General features: G+C 30.6%; 2 protein-coding genes across 3 annotated transcripts; both read right to left on the bottom strand.

Annotated features, from left to right (window-relative positions):
* Positions 1-3995: 3995 nt before the first annotated feature.
* LOC107846910 (E3 ubiquitin-protein ligase PUB23) lies at positions 3996-5565 on the bottom strand. Its single transcript, XM_016691183.2, has one exon. The coding sequence runs from the start codon at positions 5425-5427 to the stop codon at positions 4144-4146; it is 1284 nt and encodes a 427-aa protein (XP_016546669.2). The 5' UTR covers positions 5428-5565; the 3' UTR covers positions 3996-4143.
* Positions 5566-12198: 6633 nt separating this feature from the next.
* Positions 12199-17174, bottom strand: LOC107848032 (GPI ethanolamine phosphate transferase 3). Of its 2 annotated transcripts, none has more exons than XM_016692685.2 (2): positions 17025-17174; positions 12199-15241 (listed from the first exon to the last, which is right to left on the bottom strand). In XM_016692685.2, the coding sequence occupies exon 2, from the start codon at positions 15145-15147 to the stop codon at positions 12253-12255; it is 2895 nt and encodes a 964-aa protein (XP_016548171.2). In that variant the 5' UTR covers positions 15148-15241; positions 17025-17174; the 3' UTR covers positions 12199-12252. The 2 variants fall into 2 exon arrangements, with proteins under 2 accessions (XP_016548171.2, XP_016548172.2); XM_016692686.2 differs by having other exon boundaries at positions 12199-15190.
* Between the last annotated feature and the right edge of the window lie 1724 nt (positions 17175-18898).

Below are 18898 nucleotides of genomic sequence, written 5' to 3'. Positions count from 1 at the left end.
TAGAGAGGAGAAGAGTATTTGATAGGACCTAAAAAATACTTTAGTAAGAAATAATCAAGAATCCTATGAATTATATTATGTAGAGAGAAACATATATTCAACAAATTACGTTAGGTAAACCACATAAATTGAGTGCCAGAATTTTTGGCAAGTTTGTTGCCAATTTTTGTGGAGCTGAAAAGTACATGCTCCATTTTGTGAAAGAGCATTTATCGTACGTATTGCCAACTTTTGCAAAGTCCCACATCGATATTACAAAGTATTGGTGTAAGGTATTTATAGCCTTGGGCTCTCCGACCTTAATAGCTAGCTTTTAGGGTGTGGTTCTTCTAAGGTTGTAACAGTGGTATTAGGGCCACCCATCACCCTCTGTATAGAATATTTATGCATAAGATTTGTATAAACCTGTATAAAAGTTGTGTAAAAACTATATAGAACCAGTCAGTAAATTAAAATGGATAGAAAGTGGAATTTAAATTTCATGGCCATTTTCAAGGAAATAGTTTAATTTGAAGTGCAAATGTACAGTTATTATATAAATTATGTGTCAAAACTGTATAATATTTGTGTAGAATATTTATGTATAAGATTTGTATAAAACCTGTATAAGAGTTGTGTAAAAACCGTATAGAACCAGTCAGTAAATTAAAATGGTTAGAAAGTGGAATTTAAATTTCATGGTCATTTTCAAGGAAATAGTTTAATTTGAAGTGTTGTTTCTGTCTTTTCCCCATAATTTTAGGGCCCGTGTAATTGATTATAAATTTTAAATTTTAGATTAATTTTTTTATTAATATATTTAAATTTTTCCTACTGTTTTGACTATTTTAAAAATATCAGAATTTATCTAAAAAAAAACAGAACACTTTAACAAGCATTTTATTTATCCCCTTAAATATTTTAAAAATAAAGTATTGAGATAATTTAATCTGATAATAGTGTCAAATTCTGTTGGTATCAATTATTGGAAAATTTATCTTTTAAGTTGCAAAATATTTAAATCTAATAATTTATTCATTACTAACATTTTTGGTACCAACTAATTCATTCAAGCGAGATATCTTACAATGTCATAATTCTACTATCGGATAATACATAAATTATTAAATTTGATTTTTTTTTTATAGAACAATCGTGAGCTACTGTGTATTAATCTTTAAAGATCAATAATGTTAAGCTATGAGGCACAAAAAAAATTAAAATTAAAAAAGTGCATTGTACTATCACATAAAATTCTACAAATAATTGATCTTAATCAATAATAGAGATATTGTCATAATACAATATTTAATTTAATTTTTTAATATAAAATGATATACAATTAATTACCTCTATCAACTACATCAGTTTAATAAAAAGATTACATATAGTCTTAAATTATAAGTGTATTTCCTTGAGATTTTCTAATGAATTTTAAAATCTCGTAGGAAAGTTCTTAAATATAAATATTTATAGTTACAAATCAAATTTATTTATTAGCCTAAATATTTTTAATTCATTCAAAATAAAAAGTTTTTAATTATGTTAATTGGCTCTGCATTTTTTTAAAGTGCAATAATGCATTCGAGATTTCTTTTTATCATTTCTAAATACTAATCTGCTTAAATTCATCTACTTTCGTAAAAGTTATGTGCTTAAAACCTGATTAATTCAACAGTCCATAAAATGTATTCAAAAGGTTTATCATTAATTTTTGCCACAAATAAAAAGTTTGTGAATATTCAAATATCAAGTATAATATTTTATGATCTTTATTGATATTTTTCTAAAAGATAACTTGGTGATTTTAATTTTTTTTAATTACTTTGTGTCGTATGCTTCTATTTCTTTCTTGACTTATTATTGTTTATGTTTTCATAAATGTTGTATTTTTGCTTTCTTTAAGTGGAGGGTCTTTCGAAAATATTCTCTCTATTTAACGACGTATCGATAAGGTCTACATACACTTTTTCGTTTTCAAAATTCACTTGTGGAGCTATAGAATATAATAATGTTATTGTCAATTACTCTATTTTTTTATTAATTTGTTTATATTTATTAAATAAAAAGTAAAAGTGAAAAAATGTGAATAAGTTTTCTCAAATATAACAAATATTTAAATTTAATTAATTATTTTCAGTATAGTATACAGTACTCCCTCCGTTACATAATAAGTTAATTGTTGGATTTTGACAGATATGTTAAGAATAAAAAAAGCAAAGACATAAATTTATCATGTTTTTTCATCTTTATCCTTTCAAATTTCAAAACCTTAATAATGATACATCACTCCTAATGCACATTTAATGGAGGGTAAATTTTAAAAAAAAAAAATTTCATCATCTACCTTAAATTGTGAACCATTCACTTCTTTTGAACACTAAAAAATATTTCAACAATTTACTTATTATGGAACAGAGAGAGTAATAAATAAGAAGAAATAGCAAGTACATCGGATGATTAGATCTCCTAATTTTAGAAATTAATCTATTAAAAAAGAAATAAGTTATGACTTTTACCTCATGGGTCAAATGGGCCCACTTTTTTAAACGTATAAATAACATAAATACCAATTCTTTTGAAACTAATTACATTTTCTTACTTTTTTAATTACTTTATTCTCTCTCTATTAATATACATAACATAACCGATATATACATAATATTTTGTATATATTTTAAAATTTTTATATATGTTTAGGGAGTTGGGATTTGTTATAATATTGGAAACATAAATTGTATATTTATGTAATTTTTAGTTTTTAAATATACAGATGGCCTCTACTATGTTTTTCAAAGTGAGTATTTAATATTTACACGTGCCATCACCAATTACTGTTATTTGATAGCAACTTGCCTGTTTTTTTTTGTTTTTTTTTTTTTGTGATATTCAATACTTTTGCTGCATTATGTACAATCACTTTAAGTTAAACTTTTTGTTAATGGACAAAAATGCCCTTGATCGTCCAAGGACTTTCATTTCTATACAGTAGAAATATATATAAAAGATCTTCCCATAGAGTCAAATAGAGTATGCAATCCACTTTGGCTCACCATAATTATTACATACTCCCTTCGTATGATTTTATCTAACACATATTTTTTTTTTAATCTGTTTAAAAAAGAATATCACTTTACTATAATTAGAAACAATTTAACTTTAAATTTTCCTATACCCTTGTCGTTTGGTCGGAAAATACATTATCCCGAAATTAGCTATTCCGAAATTAGTTATCCCACCCTCAAGAAGCTAGGGATAAGAAAAATACTATAATCCCGAAATAACTAATCATCGGATGAATTATCCCATTCATTTTGTCCCAACCAAACATGGGATAAGCTCCTCTTCTAAATTAATTCTGGAATTAGTTATCCTTATCCCTTCTACCCAAATGACCCCTTAATGAAATGATCCAACCACAAGTATCTAAGGATTGTTTTAGTCCACATTATCTCCTTAAGGGGATATTAATTTGTTGCATAAATTCATCTTTTTTAATACAAACTTATCAAACACCCAATAAAAAATAATTTCAGCAATTACTAGACCCAACATTACAAATACATTTTATCCAATATTATTTTATATACCTTACCAAACAACTAACCTGAACATTTAATTTAGTGAAATAGTGAGATAGTAAATTGTTATTTCTTATTTTTTGATCAAGTAGTTTACCTCTACATATTACTTTCTAACATTTATTCATATATTTTTTTTTTAATTATTATAGTAGTTTGCAGAACTCTAAGGTATATTATTGTCCCTTTATTTTCTCAACAGTTGCTACCTGGCAGTAGGGATGACAAATGAGCGAGACGGGTGGTTGGAGGTAGATTTGCATAAACATGTGAAGACTTCAACCCTCTTTGCCTCGCCCTACATAGATTTTAACTCGATGTATATAGATTAGTCACGTTCCAAAACAGATATCAGTATTGGGCGATAATAAACAAAAAAAAAAATTGAAAGATGAGCTAAATAACTACTAATTATAATTAAGTACTTCATAAATATCACTGTGAATTCTACCTTTCTATATATCATTTTTGCTTGCTTGCTATACATTTTACAGTACTAAAAATGATCTATATTGCTATGATTATAGAAGAAAAAAATACAAAAAAAAAATATATTCCAAGTTCTTAGTCTTCTACTACTACTCTATTGTCTTGTCAATAAATAAATTTGTATACATGGTGAATTACTCCACACATGTGAATGTGCTCTCAATATTTCTCTTGCTTTCTTCTTCAAATAAACTTCACAATCTGCTTGCATCACCATACAAATTTTTGACACTGCCCCAACTCTCAACATCTCCAATAAAACTTCTTTTGTTGCTGAAAATTTACAAATAAAACCAAATATTTGTATTGCATTATCATCTATAGTTGCACTTATTCTCAATGTCCTCTTTGTTACCAATGCAATTCCAGCTGCATGTTCCAAGAATTTTGCCCTTCCATCAGCCAAAACACACAAATTAGCCAATAGACAAAACACTAATTCACTAACCCTTTTCTCAGGGTTAGTTAATTCGAGCTCTATGAGCTCGAATATGGCTCCTGATTCGATGATTTTTAGCTTGTTTCGCCCCCACGGACATGCACCTATGAGCACTTGTAGGGCCGCTTTCGTCGCCTGTTGGGAGATGTAGTTTCTGCTATTTTTTCGCAACGTATGCACTATTTCTTGAAAGAATCCTGGGTCTAACCTTGATAGAAAGTTTGAACTCGAGACCTCCATCACGTCTTTCAAGACCATCATTGCATGTGTCTTGATGATCATGATTTTATGACAGATATCTTTCGCCTCGTTTTTCAAAATCCACAAAGTAGCTTGGACTAAATCATGATTATCCTTCACATGATTCTTGTTTTCATGTGTTGGATTCCATATTGAATGAAATATCCTTAAAGCTTCTTCAAGACCAGGAATTAATAAATTCCCATATTTGTAACATCTAATAATAAAACCAATAATAGCCTTAATTGCACCAACTTCTTCCATGCACTTTCTATTTTTCTCATTTTCACTAACTAAATCATCCATTTTCCTCAATGCATCAACACAAAGTTGTTGATCATTATTACTATTACTATTATTACTATTATTTACCTGACGAATTAATCGAAGTATATTCGATTTATCCATCGGATACTTTGGCGTTGGGATCCGGTCAACGCCTTTTTCAGCGTTTACTGTACACCATGCTTGAATTAATCGTCGTAGCATATGATTTGGTGTCAACAACTCCGTGTCCTTAGGCAAATGTTGCTTTGTCACCGGGCACATCGCGACCGCGGCCTCTTCCTCCGCCGTGCACAACCACATTTCGATACTTTCGCGATCATACGTGATTCCGGTGACCGTTGTTACAGGATCTTTCATGATTTGTAGTGATATAGGACATAAAAAATATTGTGGTATCTCTACTTCTTCCATAACTCTTTTTTTTCTTTAGCTACGAAACTAAAATAAAGAACCCTATTAGATATATAAAATGAAAGAGAGAAATTATAAACATGTGTTCCACTTTGTTTTTTGGTAAGAAAAAGTGGCTAATATAATGCATGGAAGTTTGAATGAGAAAGCAAAAAAAGAAGAATGAAGACTAAGAAAATTCTAGATGCATTTTAATTATTTATCTGTATTCTTAAAATAATTGTATTTTATTTGGTTTTTGGTGGTCAAAGGTTGAATGGGGTGGTGGCTAATTAAAAGCCATGAGAAATTAAACAATTTAAATAAAGAGATATGAAAATCTCACCTTTTTGTGTTGACTTTTTAATAATTTCCACGTGGCAGTCCAATCATAGTCGACATGAAGAAACAAAAAGTAAAGGATAATTATATTACTGGAGTGTTTGATTTGTTTTTGGAATGTTTTAGGGAAATTGGAATGATAAATTTGAATTTGCATAATGTTTGGTTAATTTGAATTGGCATCGGAAAGATCAGTGACAAAATCATCCTTGTTGGGTTGTTAATTATAATTTTTTTAAAAATATATATTTTTTAAATGAAAATTTTAATTTCATCACTGCAGAATTTGAATCCATTTTGAAGGTAATTCACTCTTACTAGAAAAACTAGATTCTCAGAACTCAAATCAAAACCCTACATTAAAATGAAGATGTAGTTATACTCATCATGACCATCTCTTATGGTTGCTTTCGTTCGAGACGAATTCAAATTTACAGAGTCAAGTAATATCATAATAATATCAATTAAATTCACATGCAAATATTTATAAATATCCATTTATTGCGTTCATGTAAATGTGTAACCAAACTTCTAGATTCTCCCCATGCTTTAAATTCTATGTATTCATGTACTTTGGTCCCATTTTCTTTACATGTATAAATCGTTTCTATCATGTGAATAATGTAAGTTTAAAATGAAAAGTTTGGTATATATGAATCAAAAATGAAAAATTTCGGCTTGACCCACAGTTTTTTTTCTTTCTAATCTGTGTTTTTCTACTTTTTTTACATTCATCAAAGTACAACATGTTTTTCACAATTTTGTGGTGTTACTACTAGAAGGAGGATATATGAACATAATTAATTGGTATGTTTATTATACTTCGATTATAAGATTATGTTGTTTTACGGGCTCAAATCCAACACCATTGATAAAAAATAAAGAGGTATTTATTGTATCACCGTAATTTTTTATGTGCTTTTTATTTCCCTTCCAACTTTATATTATTTCATTTTTTTTCCCCATTGTAACTCTAATGGGAGTTCTCGCGAGCTATCTCCTCTATCACAAAATAAGTATCGTTTAGTGAAAAAAAAAAATTATTTCGAAATAAGTATCACTTTAGAAATTCAAGACAAAAGAATAATTCTACTTAATTGTTTTCAACTATACTACTTATATTTAAGAACTGCTTAATGGAGTAATACTTAGTTACTAAGAAACATCTAAAAAAGTAGGAATATTTAGTAAAATATATCTTATATTTTTTTTGAAAGTAGGAATAATGTGAAATGATCAGCTAAAATAATATTTATTTTGAAAGAGAGAGAGTGACAATTAAGCTTATCATTTTAATCCACGCATGATTAGTTTAAGTATTTGGATCATCTAGATGAACTTAAAATCATTCAAATGCATTTGTGGTGCATCAATCAAAAATTAGTAAATTATTTGAAAGAAATCTTTGAAAATTCCAATTTCCACATAGTATAAATAAACAAAGAAAAAAGCAATCTCAACAAAAAATCGAAAGATAACTCGAGAATGGAGAAATTTCTAAAAAGAAAATACTTTTTATTGAGTCACATGACAAACAATCTAGAATTCTAGATTAGTCCATCAATGTGTTCCGAATATCAAATGATTAACTAAAACAAAAATCCACAAATTCCATATGATGATTTTATGAAAAAATTATGTGCCAAATTATAGACTAGGAGTAAAATTCTAATTCTATAATATTTTTAGAATACATTTTTACTTGCATATCAAAAATAATTAAAAATTTACTTATTTTTTTAAAAATATTTTCCTTCGTATGGGACACACACATAGTTCAAGTGATTTGAGCTGGGAACCAAAATATGCCCTGAAACTAAAAAAAAATATCAAAATATGCCATGTTTTTAAAGTGTGACCAAAATATGCTTAACTCTCTTAAAAAGAGAGCTATATGCATTGTTTTTAACGGAACTAATCAAACGGAGTTAATTTTCAGAAAATGTGCATAACTCTCTTAAAAAGAGAGTTATGCATTTTTTTAACATAACTCTCTTAAAAAGAAAGTTATACATTTTTGCATTTTTTAACTCGTTCAAAAAGTGAGTTATATAATAAAAGTTTAACTTGCTTTTTTTCTCTACGTAAATATAATAAAAATTATATAACTCACTTTATAAAAATTTACATATTATGTGAACAATTAATTTATCTTTTAAAGTTTTATTTTTTTAGAAAGAAGACCAACCATTATGAAGCGAAGAGAGTAAAACTCACTGATTATATGAGTCATGTAGAAATAAAATGCATAACTAACTATTTAAGTGAGTTATCCATTATATGAATATAACTCTACAAATATATGAGTTATGTGCAAATAGCTTTTTCCACCAACATTTATATTTCTCCTATTTAAATAGAAGTATACATTCTAGACTCTTCATTCTTTATTCACCCATCTCTTCTTGTAGCAGGGACTTTATTCCAATGAAGAAAAATGCAGTTTCAAAAGAGGAGATGAGTGAATAAAGAATGAAGAGTCTATAATGTTTACTTCTGTTTAAATAGGAAAAATATGAATGTTGATGGAAAAAGTTATTTATACACAACTCATATATTTGTATAATTATATTCATATAATGGATAACTCACTTAAATAGTGAGTTATTTCTACATGACTCAGATAATCAGTGAGTTGTATTCTCTCTATTTCATAATAGTTGACCTTCTTTCTAAAAAAATAAAAATTTGAAAAGTAAATTAATTGTTCACATAATATGTAAGTTTTTATAAAATGAGTAATATAATTTTTATTATATTTACGTAGAGAAAAAAGTAAATTAAACTTTTATTATATACTCACTTTTTAAGCGAGTTAAAAAATACAAAAATGCATAACTCTCTTTTTAAGAGAGTTATGTTAAAAAAAATGCATAACTCTCTTAAAAAGAGAGTTATGCACATTTTCTGAAAATTAACTCTGGTTGGTTACTTTCGTTAAAAATAATGCATATAACTCTCTTTTTAAAAAAGTTAAGAATATTTTGGTCATACTCTAAAAATATGATATATTTTGATATTTTTTTAGTTCATGGCATATTCTGGCTCCCCGCTCCAGTGATTCACATTGGACAAATAAAGTACATTATTTGCCATTTGTGATCTTGAAAATTTCAGTCAAACAGATCAAGCTTCCAATTTTGACTTTAAATGTTTGATTTTTTATTTTTATTTTTTATTTTTTTATTTGTTTGTATAAGTATGAATTATTCAAGATTAACAAAAAAAACAGATCATATATTCTGTTTGGTGCACTTTATTATATATCACAACTAGCATTCATTGAAAGTCAACATAAAACATACCTATAATTGTTGAAAAAAAATATGATTAACCAAAGTGATTTTCAAAATCATTAAAATAATTTTTTAAAATAAGAAAATATATATTTATAATAAATTATATCACCGAAATTGTGGAAGTATCGTTTTCAAATCAGGAAATCATAAATAAATTGGTAGTAGCTGGCAGGAGTATTAGAACTAAAGTATTAAACTAAAAAAAAAAAAAAAAAAAAAAAAAAAAAAAAAAACTCGATATATAACAGACTAAAGTTGTTTAATATCGACTTTGGGACCCGATTAATTGGAATTCTCATTGGAACATTGTATTCTAAAGGATAAAAAGCTCCCTATTAAATTTGATTCTATTTTCAAGGCGATTGGATTGAAGTTCACTAATTCAATTTTACGTTGGAAAGTTCCACTTTAATGATAAACTGCTTCTTAACAAATGTAGCGCTCTTTTTAGGGTAATTACTTGGGACATGACTAATCTATATTTACATCAAAAAATTTTAGTTTTAGGGGTAAACTACCTCCCTACTAATGGAGAATGTATTTAGTGGCGGATTCAGAAATGTACATGATAAAATTTCAAAAATTATGTGGTTATTTGAAAAAAAAAAATATGTGGTAAAATGGCCCTACAAAGAATTAAAATGCTATTAACGTGTCAAAAAAAGGTATCATTGTCCTATGTGAAGTGAATTTTTTTAATTTTGAATTGGTAGATTAGTCCATTACTTTTTTTTTTTGGGTCCCATTATTTTACTTTTGGTATTTGAATTTAGAAAAAATGTGTCAATCCAGTATGATTTTTCAACAGTGAATTTTGTAAGTACAAATTTCAATTATGTGACAAGCATTAAAGCATACAACACATGTTTGAAAAAAAAATACCGTCCATATTAAATTTAGAATTTATAAAAACTCGTCTTCATCTTAATATATTATTTGGATTAAACTTTAAGGTGTTAGTTTAGTATAAATTTTGATCCTTTCTGATATATTGTTTGAATTATTCAAAATTATAATAAAAAAGTAGGATAAAGGATAAAATATTACTATTAAATACTAAAAAATAAATATAAAATAAAATAAAAAAAGATAACAATGTAATTACATCAAATAGACTAAAGATAGGTGTCGATTTTTCTTTTTGTCAAGTCAATTTAATTCATTGAGAGTATACTTGTGACATGTTGGTATATATAACACCAATGAATATGGTGTAGAATTATGGAGCAATTCTTTCATTAATCAGATTTTTTAGTTTCCAATCTTGAGTATGAAATCTTTTTTTATTGAAGGGAATGTTTCTTTCGAATAAAATGTTTCTTTCGAATAAATCTTATGTTGTGCGAATTCGAATTAATTAAGCTCCAATATGAATATCGAACTTCAAATAATTAAAAAAAAAGACATGCTGATATATTTGATGCGAGTCTAAAGTGAGAAATTTTGAATTAACAAGCCAAATTTTTAAAAATATTTTATATCTGAATTTACAACTTCAAATGTGGGTGTTAGCCCACAAATTGATGGATGGGTGCTGGCTCCGAAAATTTTTTTGAGTGGAACTTCTTGGCGCGATCCCTTGACAACCTATTAAATGAATTGGGTTACTTTAGAGGGATTGGGAAAGCCATTTTCAAAGTCAAATGAACGAAACGACAGGAATTGTGGATTTTTACGACTTTCGATAGGTGTTAGCCCACCAGTGGATGGGTTTGGGTGAAACTTCTTGGACGATCTCCTGACGGCATATTAAATGAACCAGATTGCTTTGAAGGGATTGAAAGAGCCATTTATCAAGTCAAACTAGCGAAACGACAAAATAATAACTTTCAACTTCAATTCCACTAAGTCCAAAGTTGATTAAGAAATTTCAAATATTTTGGTGTAATTCAGTATACTGTGACATGTTGAGTATAATATGGTTGATAGCTCACTTGAAACATAAAAGTGTGTAGAAGAAATCTAGAAGGGTTTAAAATTCATCAAATGAATTTATGATGGAAAATAACTCCTTATAGCATTAAAATGTCTTATCAAATTGTATTGTCTTAACATGTGGCAAATCCTAGTTGGTATTTGACTAAAAAATGCACACTCACTCATCTATAACAATTTGACTAATCGTATAAGCTGATCAAACTAATTTATAAATATTTTTTAATCTATTTGTAAGTCGATGACATAACATGCTAAACAAAGAGTAGTAATTAAAATCAACCAAAAGTCATAAGTTAATTTAACTATGAAAGACTTACATAATTTAGTGTAGATTTACATAATTTAGTGTAAACATCTAACACGGGTAAGTGTATATTCTTACCAACACACACTATCTGCTGATTATTATCAGTTTAAACACTTCTATTTAATTACGTAACTTCTTATTTATATAATCAACTCCAATAACTAAAAATACTTTTCAATGTCAATGATTTGCTCCATTTTAGCACACAACGTTTATGGAAAAGTCGGGTTTGAATATGAGTATTGGTAGCCAGAAACAAATTGATCCAATTTTGACATAAAGAGATTCATCCAATATGAGCATTGGTCGCCGCGTCCATGTCAGATCCTACAAAAATGCATTACTTTTGAAGGATCCAACACGCATCCAAGCTCTCTATTTTCTGATAATTAGCAAGAAGGCAGTTGTTCCCTTCATAATATTTCCTTGGCATCTGGGGCAACTTGCACACAACTCGACTAATTCCATACGGTACCAACTATCTCTCACCAGCACGGAGTAACACTAGGACACTCAAAAGACAGACAACAACAACAACTACGCAGTAGAGAAGTTGTTTCTGATAGACCTTCGACTCAAGTAGAAAAGCAACATATCTAAACATATCACAATCAACACAACAATAATGCTACCTCACACGAAAGTACCGAGCGACTCTGTCCACTAAAGCTCAGCCAGATGGAAGGAAATCACCTAGTGTTTTTGCTTCCGGTAAAAGAATGTTAACCTCAACAAGACCTTTTAATAATCCATCAAAATTTACCCACTTAAGGTCAAAGCCTTAAATGGTAACTCTATATCTCTTATCAATCAACCAAAATCTGAGAATGAATCAGGATATAACTATATTCTAATGCAACTGTATGAGGAGTTATGTTACCGAGGACGATATACCTAAGAAATGGCTGAAAGATTGTCAATTACCTCCATCATGCTTGATTCTGCGTCTAGTTTATTTGGTCATTTGAAATAGTACAGTGATGCGAAGCATATGAAGAAGTCGGTGAGAAGAAGACCGACAGCATCGAAGACAAACTTTGGAGCAAATAAACCCCATACCATCAAGTGACGCCTTTGAATCGTAACGCATATAATTGTAAGTGTCATAGATATAGCCATAATAAGTCCATACATCAAATAGACCTGGCATAACTGGAGAAAAAACAGTTGTTTCCTTTTCTCAGCCTGGACTTCTGGACGTCGACAAGCAGCAACGATAAGTGGAAGTCCCATTACTGGAAGAATGTGGGAGAAACCAAATGTATCGATGGTAAGCAACGCGGCTTGACGAACAAGGCTGAATTCGTCAAACCCAACGAACGCAGCAGCATAACGGAGGCCATCAAAGGCACACCAGTGTCCAGTGCAGAAAAACAGACACACAGCTAAAAGGCTCCACTTTGCCACTGGAGAAGAATATGAAGTTGAACTTTCGTAACAGTCGTTCTTTCCTCGTTCCAACGTCATCAACCTAATTATGCACCACCCTTGAATTACTGCTGCTAGAGCAACTAGAGGACCTTGTTTCCCCGATAAGATGATTATTGTTGAACTCCATGCTGATAACATGGCAGTTGCTTTAACAATTGTATCTTCCTCCCAACCTGAAGTCTTCTCTTTACCACAAAGTTGAGATATTGCCAGTAAAAGTAATTGCAGAAGACCAATAACATAGATGATCCGAGGAATCCAATATGCTTTTATATCCACAATCACCGCGCTCGGACTGAATATGTTACCATCTAAAGCCCAAGACATAGCTATAAGAGAAGAAGTAAATATGGTTCCAACAACAACATACTTGAATATCCCCCGACAGCAACAGTGCCTGATGCTCTTGTAAAGTATATAAGCTAAAAAGACGAGAGCTAAAAAGGGCAAGATATCAGCAACATAAATCCATAAGTTCGTGCCGTTGTCAATGCTTACAGTCCATGAAGCAAATGACTTCAAAAATAAAGAATTGACAGCCTGTTTTGACTGTCCAAGTTCGATACCAAATCTGAGAAGAGGAACCACCAGAACAAAAAGAAGTCCTTCAAGAAGCATCTTCTTTTTCACTATTGCATGACGTAATTGAAGCATTCCAGCCGTGGCCAATAGAAAACTTGCCGTTTTACCTTCCTCCAAGATGAAACTATTTGAAAGGAAACTGAATGCACGAATCAGCACAGCAGCATAAGCAAAAATAGCTTCAAAAGAAACTACAAAATTTCCACTGCGAGGAAGATAGCAACTGCATAGTTTGTCCAATTTCTTGATGGTGAAAATGTGAACAAAAAGAGAGAGCACCAAGATGCATAAACCAGCCCCCATCATCTTTAGATTGAACTCTGTCCATTTGGAACGAGCAAGCGCAGCAATACTTGACAAGAAATTAGAATAAGCTTCAACTTGCTTCTTCAGTTGCGGTAACAATGTCGAGCAACTTTCACTTTCACTTTTACACTTCAATACAGCTTCCTTGGTATATAACCAAATATCATGGGCCTCAGCATAGAGGTTCGATACATGAGACATATCTTTGTCTGAAAATCCTATCACTGATGAAGCTGAATATACATCAATGTATCTTTTCACCTGCCATGTATTAACGCAGAGGACATTGACGTAGTTCTGCATCCACCTTTCCAATGTTGAAAGATTTATTCCACTTTCGGGGTTAAAAATGTCCAAGTTCCAACTACCAGCAGCTAATGCATAGAGTTCAGGATTAACACGCCCAATGCATCCAAAAGGATAGGGAATGCCAAGTAGAGCAGATACTGTTGCAGCAAAGTCGAGCTGCTCAATGGAGCTAGTGCATATTTTTCTTTTCTCCATGTCAAGTCGACAAGATAAGCTATCAGTTTCGGACGGTAAGGAAGATGGATGCTTTTGCAAACTCATAGCAAATAGAGACGTTTCAACCTCTTCTGGAGCACCTCCACCATGATCACCATTAATGGTTTGTCCATGATCACCCATCACAAGAAGCAGAGTATTTTCGTGTAACCCGCCCGGTCCACTTTGGCTTTCCAGAACATCAACAACTTTCTCCAAAAGCCCATTGTACTGATCCAGCTTTTCTATCATTTCAGGAGAATCCACACCAAAAATATGTCCAGCGTGATCCACGCCAAGAAAATGTGCTATAAGTACATCCCAATCTTCTTTATACAAGTACGGGAACAAGTGCTCAATGCAGCCATTATCTACCGTGTCAAGGTCTTTTACATTAAATGAAGGGAATGGATGAGATATATTAAAATGTTGAGGAAACAGCTGAACCCATGTGTCATCTCCCATCATCACAACTCGCTTTCCATTCTTAGCCATCTGATATATCAAATTATCTTCAACAATAGCAGGTGCACCAAAGCTATTACCCACATCAATAAAAGTTGGAAGCCCACCAGTCGTTAATCCCTTTAGACGTTGCAAACTGGTCGTTGGAGGATCAGCAATAGCTTTAAAGATCTTAGCAAATGAACCTGGCTGAGATGCCAACTTGTGCAACACCTGCAATCTGTCCATCCACGGCTTTTTCTCTTCAAAAAAGGTACTTGGAGCAACAAAGTCATACCTAAGAGCGTCAAGAATAATGATGACAATGCGATCCACGGCTGGTTTCGTCCAGCACACTCTGGAATGGTTAACCATTTGATCATCTTGAGGAGGAGAGAAGCAAGGAGATTGTTGAATATCAGAGCAGTGACTAAATTGTGAAAGCTCAGTGCGAGTTAGGAGGAATCCTCTGGTGAAGACGAGAATAGCCAATCCATGAAGTGTCAGTATCCCAAGAAACACAATGAAAACCCATCTCCGCTTACCCAAATTCTCACTTTTCCACTGAACCTCACCACTCTTCGACATTGTATAGAGGGATCGTGATCGACTTTTAGCAGTAATTATCTATCTGCATCAAGCATGATGCTAATGCATCTTTAAGAACTCCAACACTTGTTACCTAATTAACAAAGGATAAGGTAAAAATGATGTATAGAGAACTGACTCGAATATGTTAATCACCTCTTACTTCACTTCCTAGGTGCAAAGGCGGAGCTAGGGTTTTGAGTTTACGTGTTCTAAGATTCTACAAAGAATGTTACTAGGTTATGATAGATTACTCATACATATTAAGTGAATTTTTAACACTAATACAGGATTTGTGCTAAAACTACTGGGTTCTGCTGAACCCATAAATGGAATGCAAGTCCCGCAACGTACCCAGATACTAGGAGCTTATAGAACCTGTTCCAAAGTTCTTTTGAGCTACATCAGTGATACCATACCAAAGTGCAAATAAAAGTAGCCTATATCACCTCTTACTTCACTGCCAAATGCAAAGGTGGAGCTAGAATTTTGAGTTTATGCACTTTAGATTCTAGAAAAGAACTATGTTCTTGATATTTAGCAACTTCATAGCTCCATTTTACAACATCAATAAATAAAAGAGCCCCACTAACAACAACAATAACAACATACCATTATAATCTCACAAGTGGGGTCTAGTGAGGAGGGTAGTATGTACGCAGACTATTTCCGATAGACTCTCGGCCTAATAAATAAAAAAAACCCCAAAACAACATACTAGCGTAATCCCACAAGTGAAATCACGCGGACTATTTACAATAGACCCTCATGTCGAAAAACAAAACAACCCCAACAACAACAGTAACAAACTCAACGAAATCCCACAAGTGGGGTCCGGAGAGGACAGTGTGTACACAAGCTATTTCCAATAGACCCTCAACTCGAAAAATAAAACAACCCCAATAACAACAGCAACATATTCAACGTAATCCCACAAGTGGGGTCCGGAGAGGACAGTGTGTACACAAACTATTTCCAATAGACCCTCAACTCGAAAAATCTCCGGAGAGAGCAGTGTGTACACAAACTGTTTCCAATAAACCCTCATCTCGAAAAATAAAACAACCCCAACAACCAGCAATAGTAACAATACTCAACGTAACCCCACAAGTGGGGTCTGGAGAGAGCAGTGCGTACACAAACTGTTTCCAATAGACCCTCAACTCAAAAAATAAAACAACCCCAACCACATACCAGTGTATTCCCCCAAAGTGGGGTCTAGGGAGGGTAAATACCACTACCTCAGATGAAGTAGAGCGGCTATTTCCGATAGACCCCTGGCTCAGGACAGATAGCATGTATAACAAACAAAAAACATAAAAGCACACAACAAAATAGGATAACACACTGCTAGATAATAAAGGGAACAAGACACCCACAAGGTAATACTATAGACAATCTATTTGAAATCATAGAAATCACCGAACACCATGAACAAGAAACACCAGCCGCAGATACAAACAAAAGACTCTTCCCTACTATTCCCTACTATTACTGATGAACTCCAACCACTAACACTCTATCCTAATCCGCATCCTTCACACCTTCCTATGAAGGATCATGTACTTCATATCATGCCTGATCACCTTTCTCCAATATTTTTTCGGCCTACCACTACTCCACCTAAAACCGTTCATAGCCAGCCTCTCGCACCTCCAAAAATAAAACAACCCCATTTTCTAAAATTTCCAGCAAGTAAGAAATAACAGAAAAAAGGACAAAAGTAACAAAAAGGGATGTTGGGTTTGTGATATTATAGCTTATAGAATCAACAAACCAAAATTCAAGACTCAAACATAAGCAAAATTAGCAACTTTATCACTCTCAAATTTTCAAGAAAATGGCTTTTTAAAAATTATTTATTTCTAACCTCTTACCTTAAACATGAAGAAGAGGATTTCGAAGCATTTTGGATTTGTCCAACATCAACGAGATCCTTCGGATAATCCTATGTACAATGAATGGATACTTTGGATCTCAGCACTATATCGTCTTTGTAACTTTGACACTGAATAATTTTAAAAAGAAAAATGTTAAAGTTTTAGGTGTGTTTAGCAACTAGCTATGCTGCATTATTTTTTATTGAGCGATTTTGATATTTTCAAATTAATATGTATGGTATAATTTCTAAGAATAAAGTATTTGATTATAAAAATACCCCTATCTTATTTAACTTCTTTTTTGTTTATATATATTTATTTTCAAGTTTTAAATATTTATTTTTAAAAATAAAACTTTCATCTTATTTAGTTTAATTTTTTTGTGTGTGCATTTTCATGTTTATATCGTGTGTATTTTAAAAATAAAATTTTCATCTTATTTAGCTTTAATTTTTTTGCATGTGTCTTCCCATGATTATACCATGTACGTTTAAAAAAAAAAAAAACTTACTACATCTTATTTAGTTTGAATTAAAAACTTTCAACTTAAATTTGTTAAAGTAAAAGAAGATTTGTTGTTTATGTCACTTCATTTAAACACATATTACATATAATATAAAATAATAAATTCATTTTAATTGATATATACAATATCAATTTTCAAGTTATTAAAAAACTATTTAATTTAAAATATATAATTGAACAATAGAGTCGATTGTGAAACTATAGTGTGTATTAAAACTAGGTAGTGCCTTTGTAATTGTTAAAATATTTTATACATTACTAGTGAATGGTAATTATTATTATAAAATCTACTTATTTTATTTAATCTTTTCATTGTGTAGTAAGAATTTTTTGTGTTATCAATTCACAAAAATAACACTTGGAAGGAAAAAGTTGATATTGAATTCCATTTTTCTATGCTTAAAAAATTTAGTACCTTCATTTTGTTGGATATATAAAAAATTATAGTACCTAGTTTTGATACTTATTATGTATGAATCTAACATATTTTATTTTTTAATTTATTAATTTTGTATTTTGATCCTTTATATAAGAAAATAGTGTATAAGTTTATAAAATTCACAAGTAATGGAATGAAAAAAAAAATGCAAAGTTTAATTAATAAGAGGCTAATTTTTCTTAGTCATATATTTCCTTCGTTCCAAAATAAGATATTTTAGTCTTTTTAATTTGTCATAAATAACACGTTTTAGATAATTAAGTAGATATCAATAATCATTTTTCAATTTCAAAAACAATAATTAAAGATGATGAAAAAAATTGGAGAAATGTGTTTGTAATGGATTTGGGATATTTTTGTCATTTTATAATTTATCCCGGGATAAATTAAGGTGGGATAACTTATACCACCAAATATGTGGTATAACTTATCCCGGGACTATTATTAATCCTGGAATAAGTTATCCCAAGTATTGCCAAACCAAACGGTGTATTAAAAAGTTTATTCCGGAACTATTATTTTATCTCGGGATAACTTGTCTTAGTACCTCACACCAAATGACCCCTTAATTCTTTTGGTCTATTTTGATTTGTTATGTAGTTTAAGTAAAAATAAAAAATATTTTAAAATCTTCTTAGTTTAAATTAAAAATACCTTAAATTTACTTAAATTAAAGATTCTTTAAAGAAAAAATATTATTTTGAAATGAACTAAAAAGGAAAGAATGTCAAACAAATTGAAAGAGACAATAATACTATATGGTTTGATCTTCAATTTTTATTGATTCTTATTTCTTGAAGAATGTCAAACAAATTGAAAGAGACAATAATACTATATGGTTTGATCTTCAATTTTTATTGATTCTTATTTCTTGCATTGTTTCTCTTGAATGAATTCTATGTTAAGA

This window comes from Capsicum annuum, chromosome 11 (assembly GCF_002878395.1).
Source record: "Capsicum annuum cultivar UCD-10X-F1 chromosome 11, UCD10Xv1.1, whole genome shotgun sequence".
Taxonomy (NCBI): Eukaryota; Viridiplantae; Streptophyta; class Magnoliopsida; order Solanales; family Solanaceae; genus Capsicum; species Capsicum annuum.
This window is presented reverse-complemented; position numbering and strand designations above follow the sequence as displayed.

Coding starts and splice junctions, on each gene's coding strand:
- LOC107846910 (XM_016691183.2), bottom strand. CDS start 5,427: ATGGAAGAAGTAGAGATACCACAATATTTTTTATGTCCTATATCACTA.
- LOC107848032 (XM_016692685.2), bottom strand. CDS start 15,147: ATGTCGAAGAGTGGTGAGGTTCAGTGGAAAAGTGAGAATTTGGGTAAG.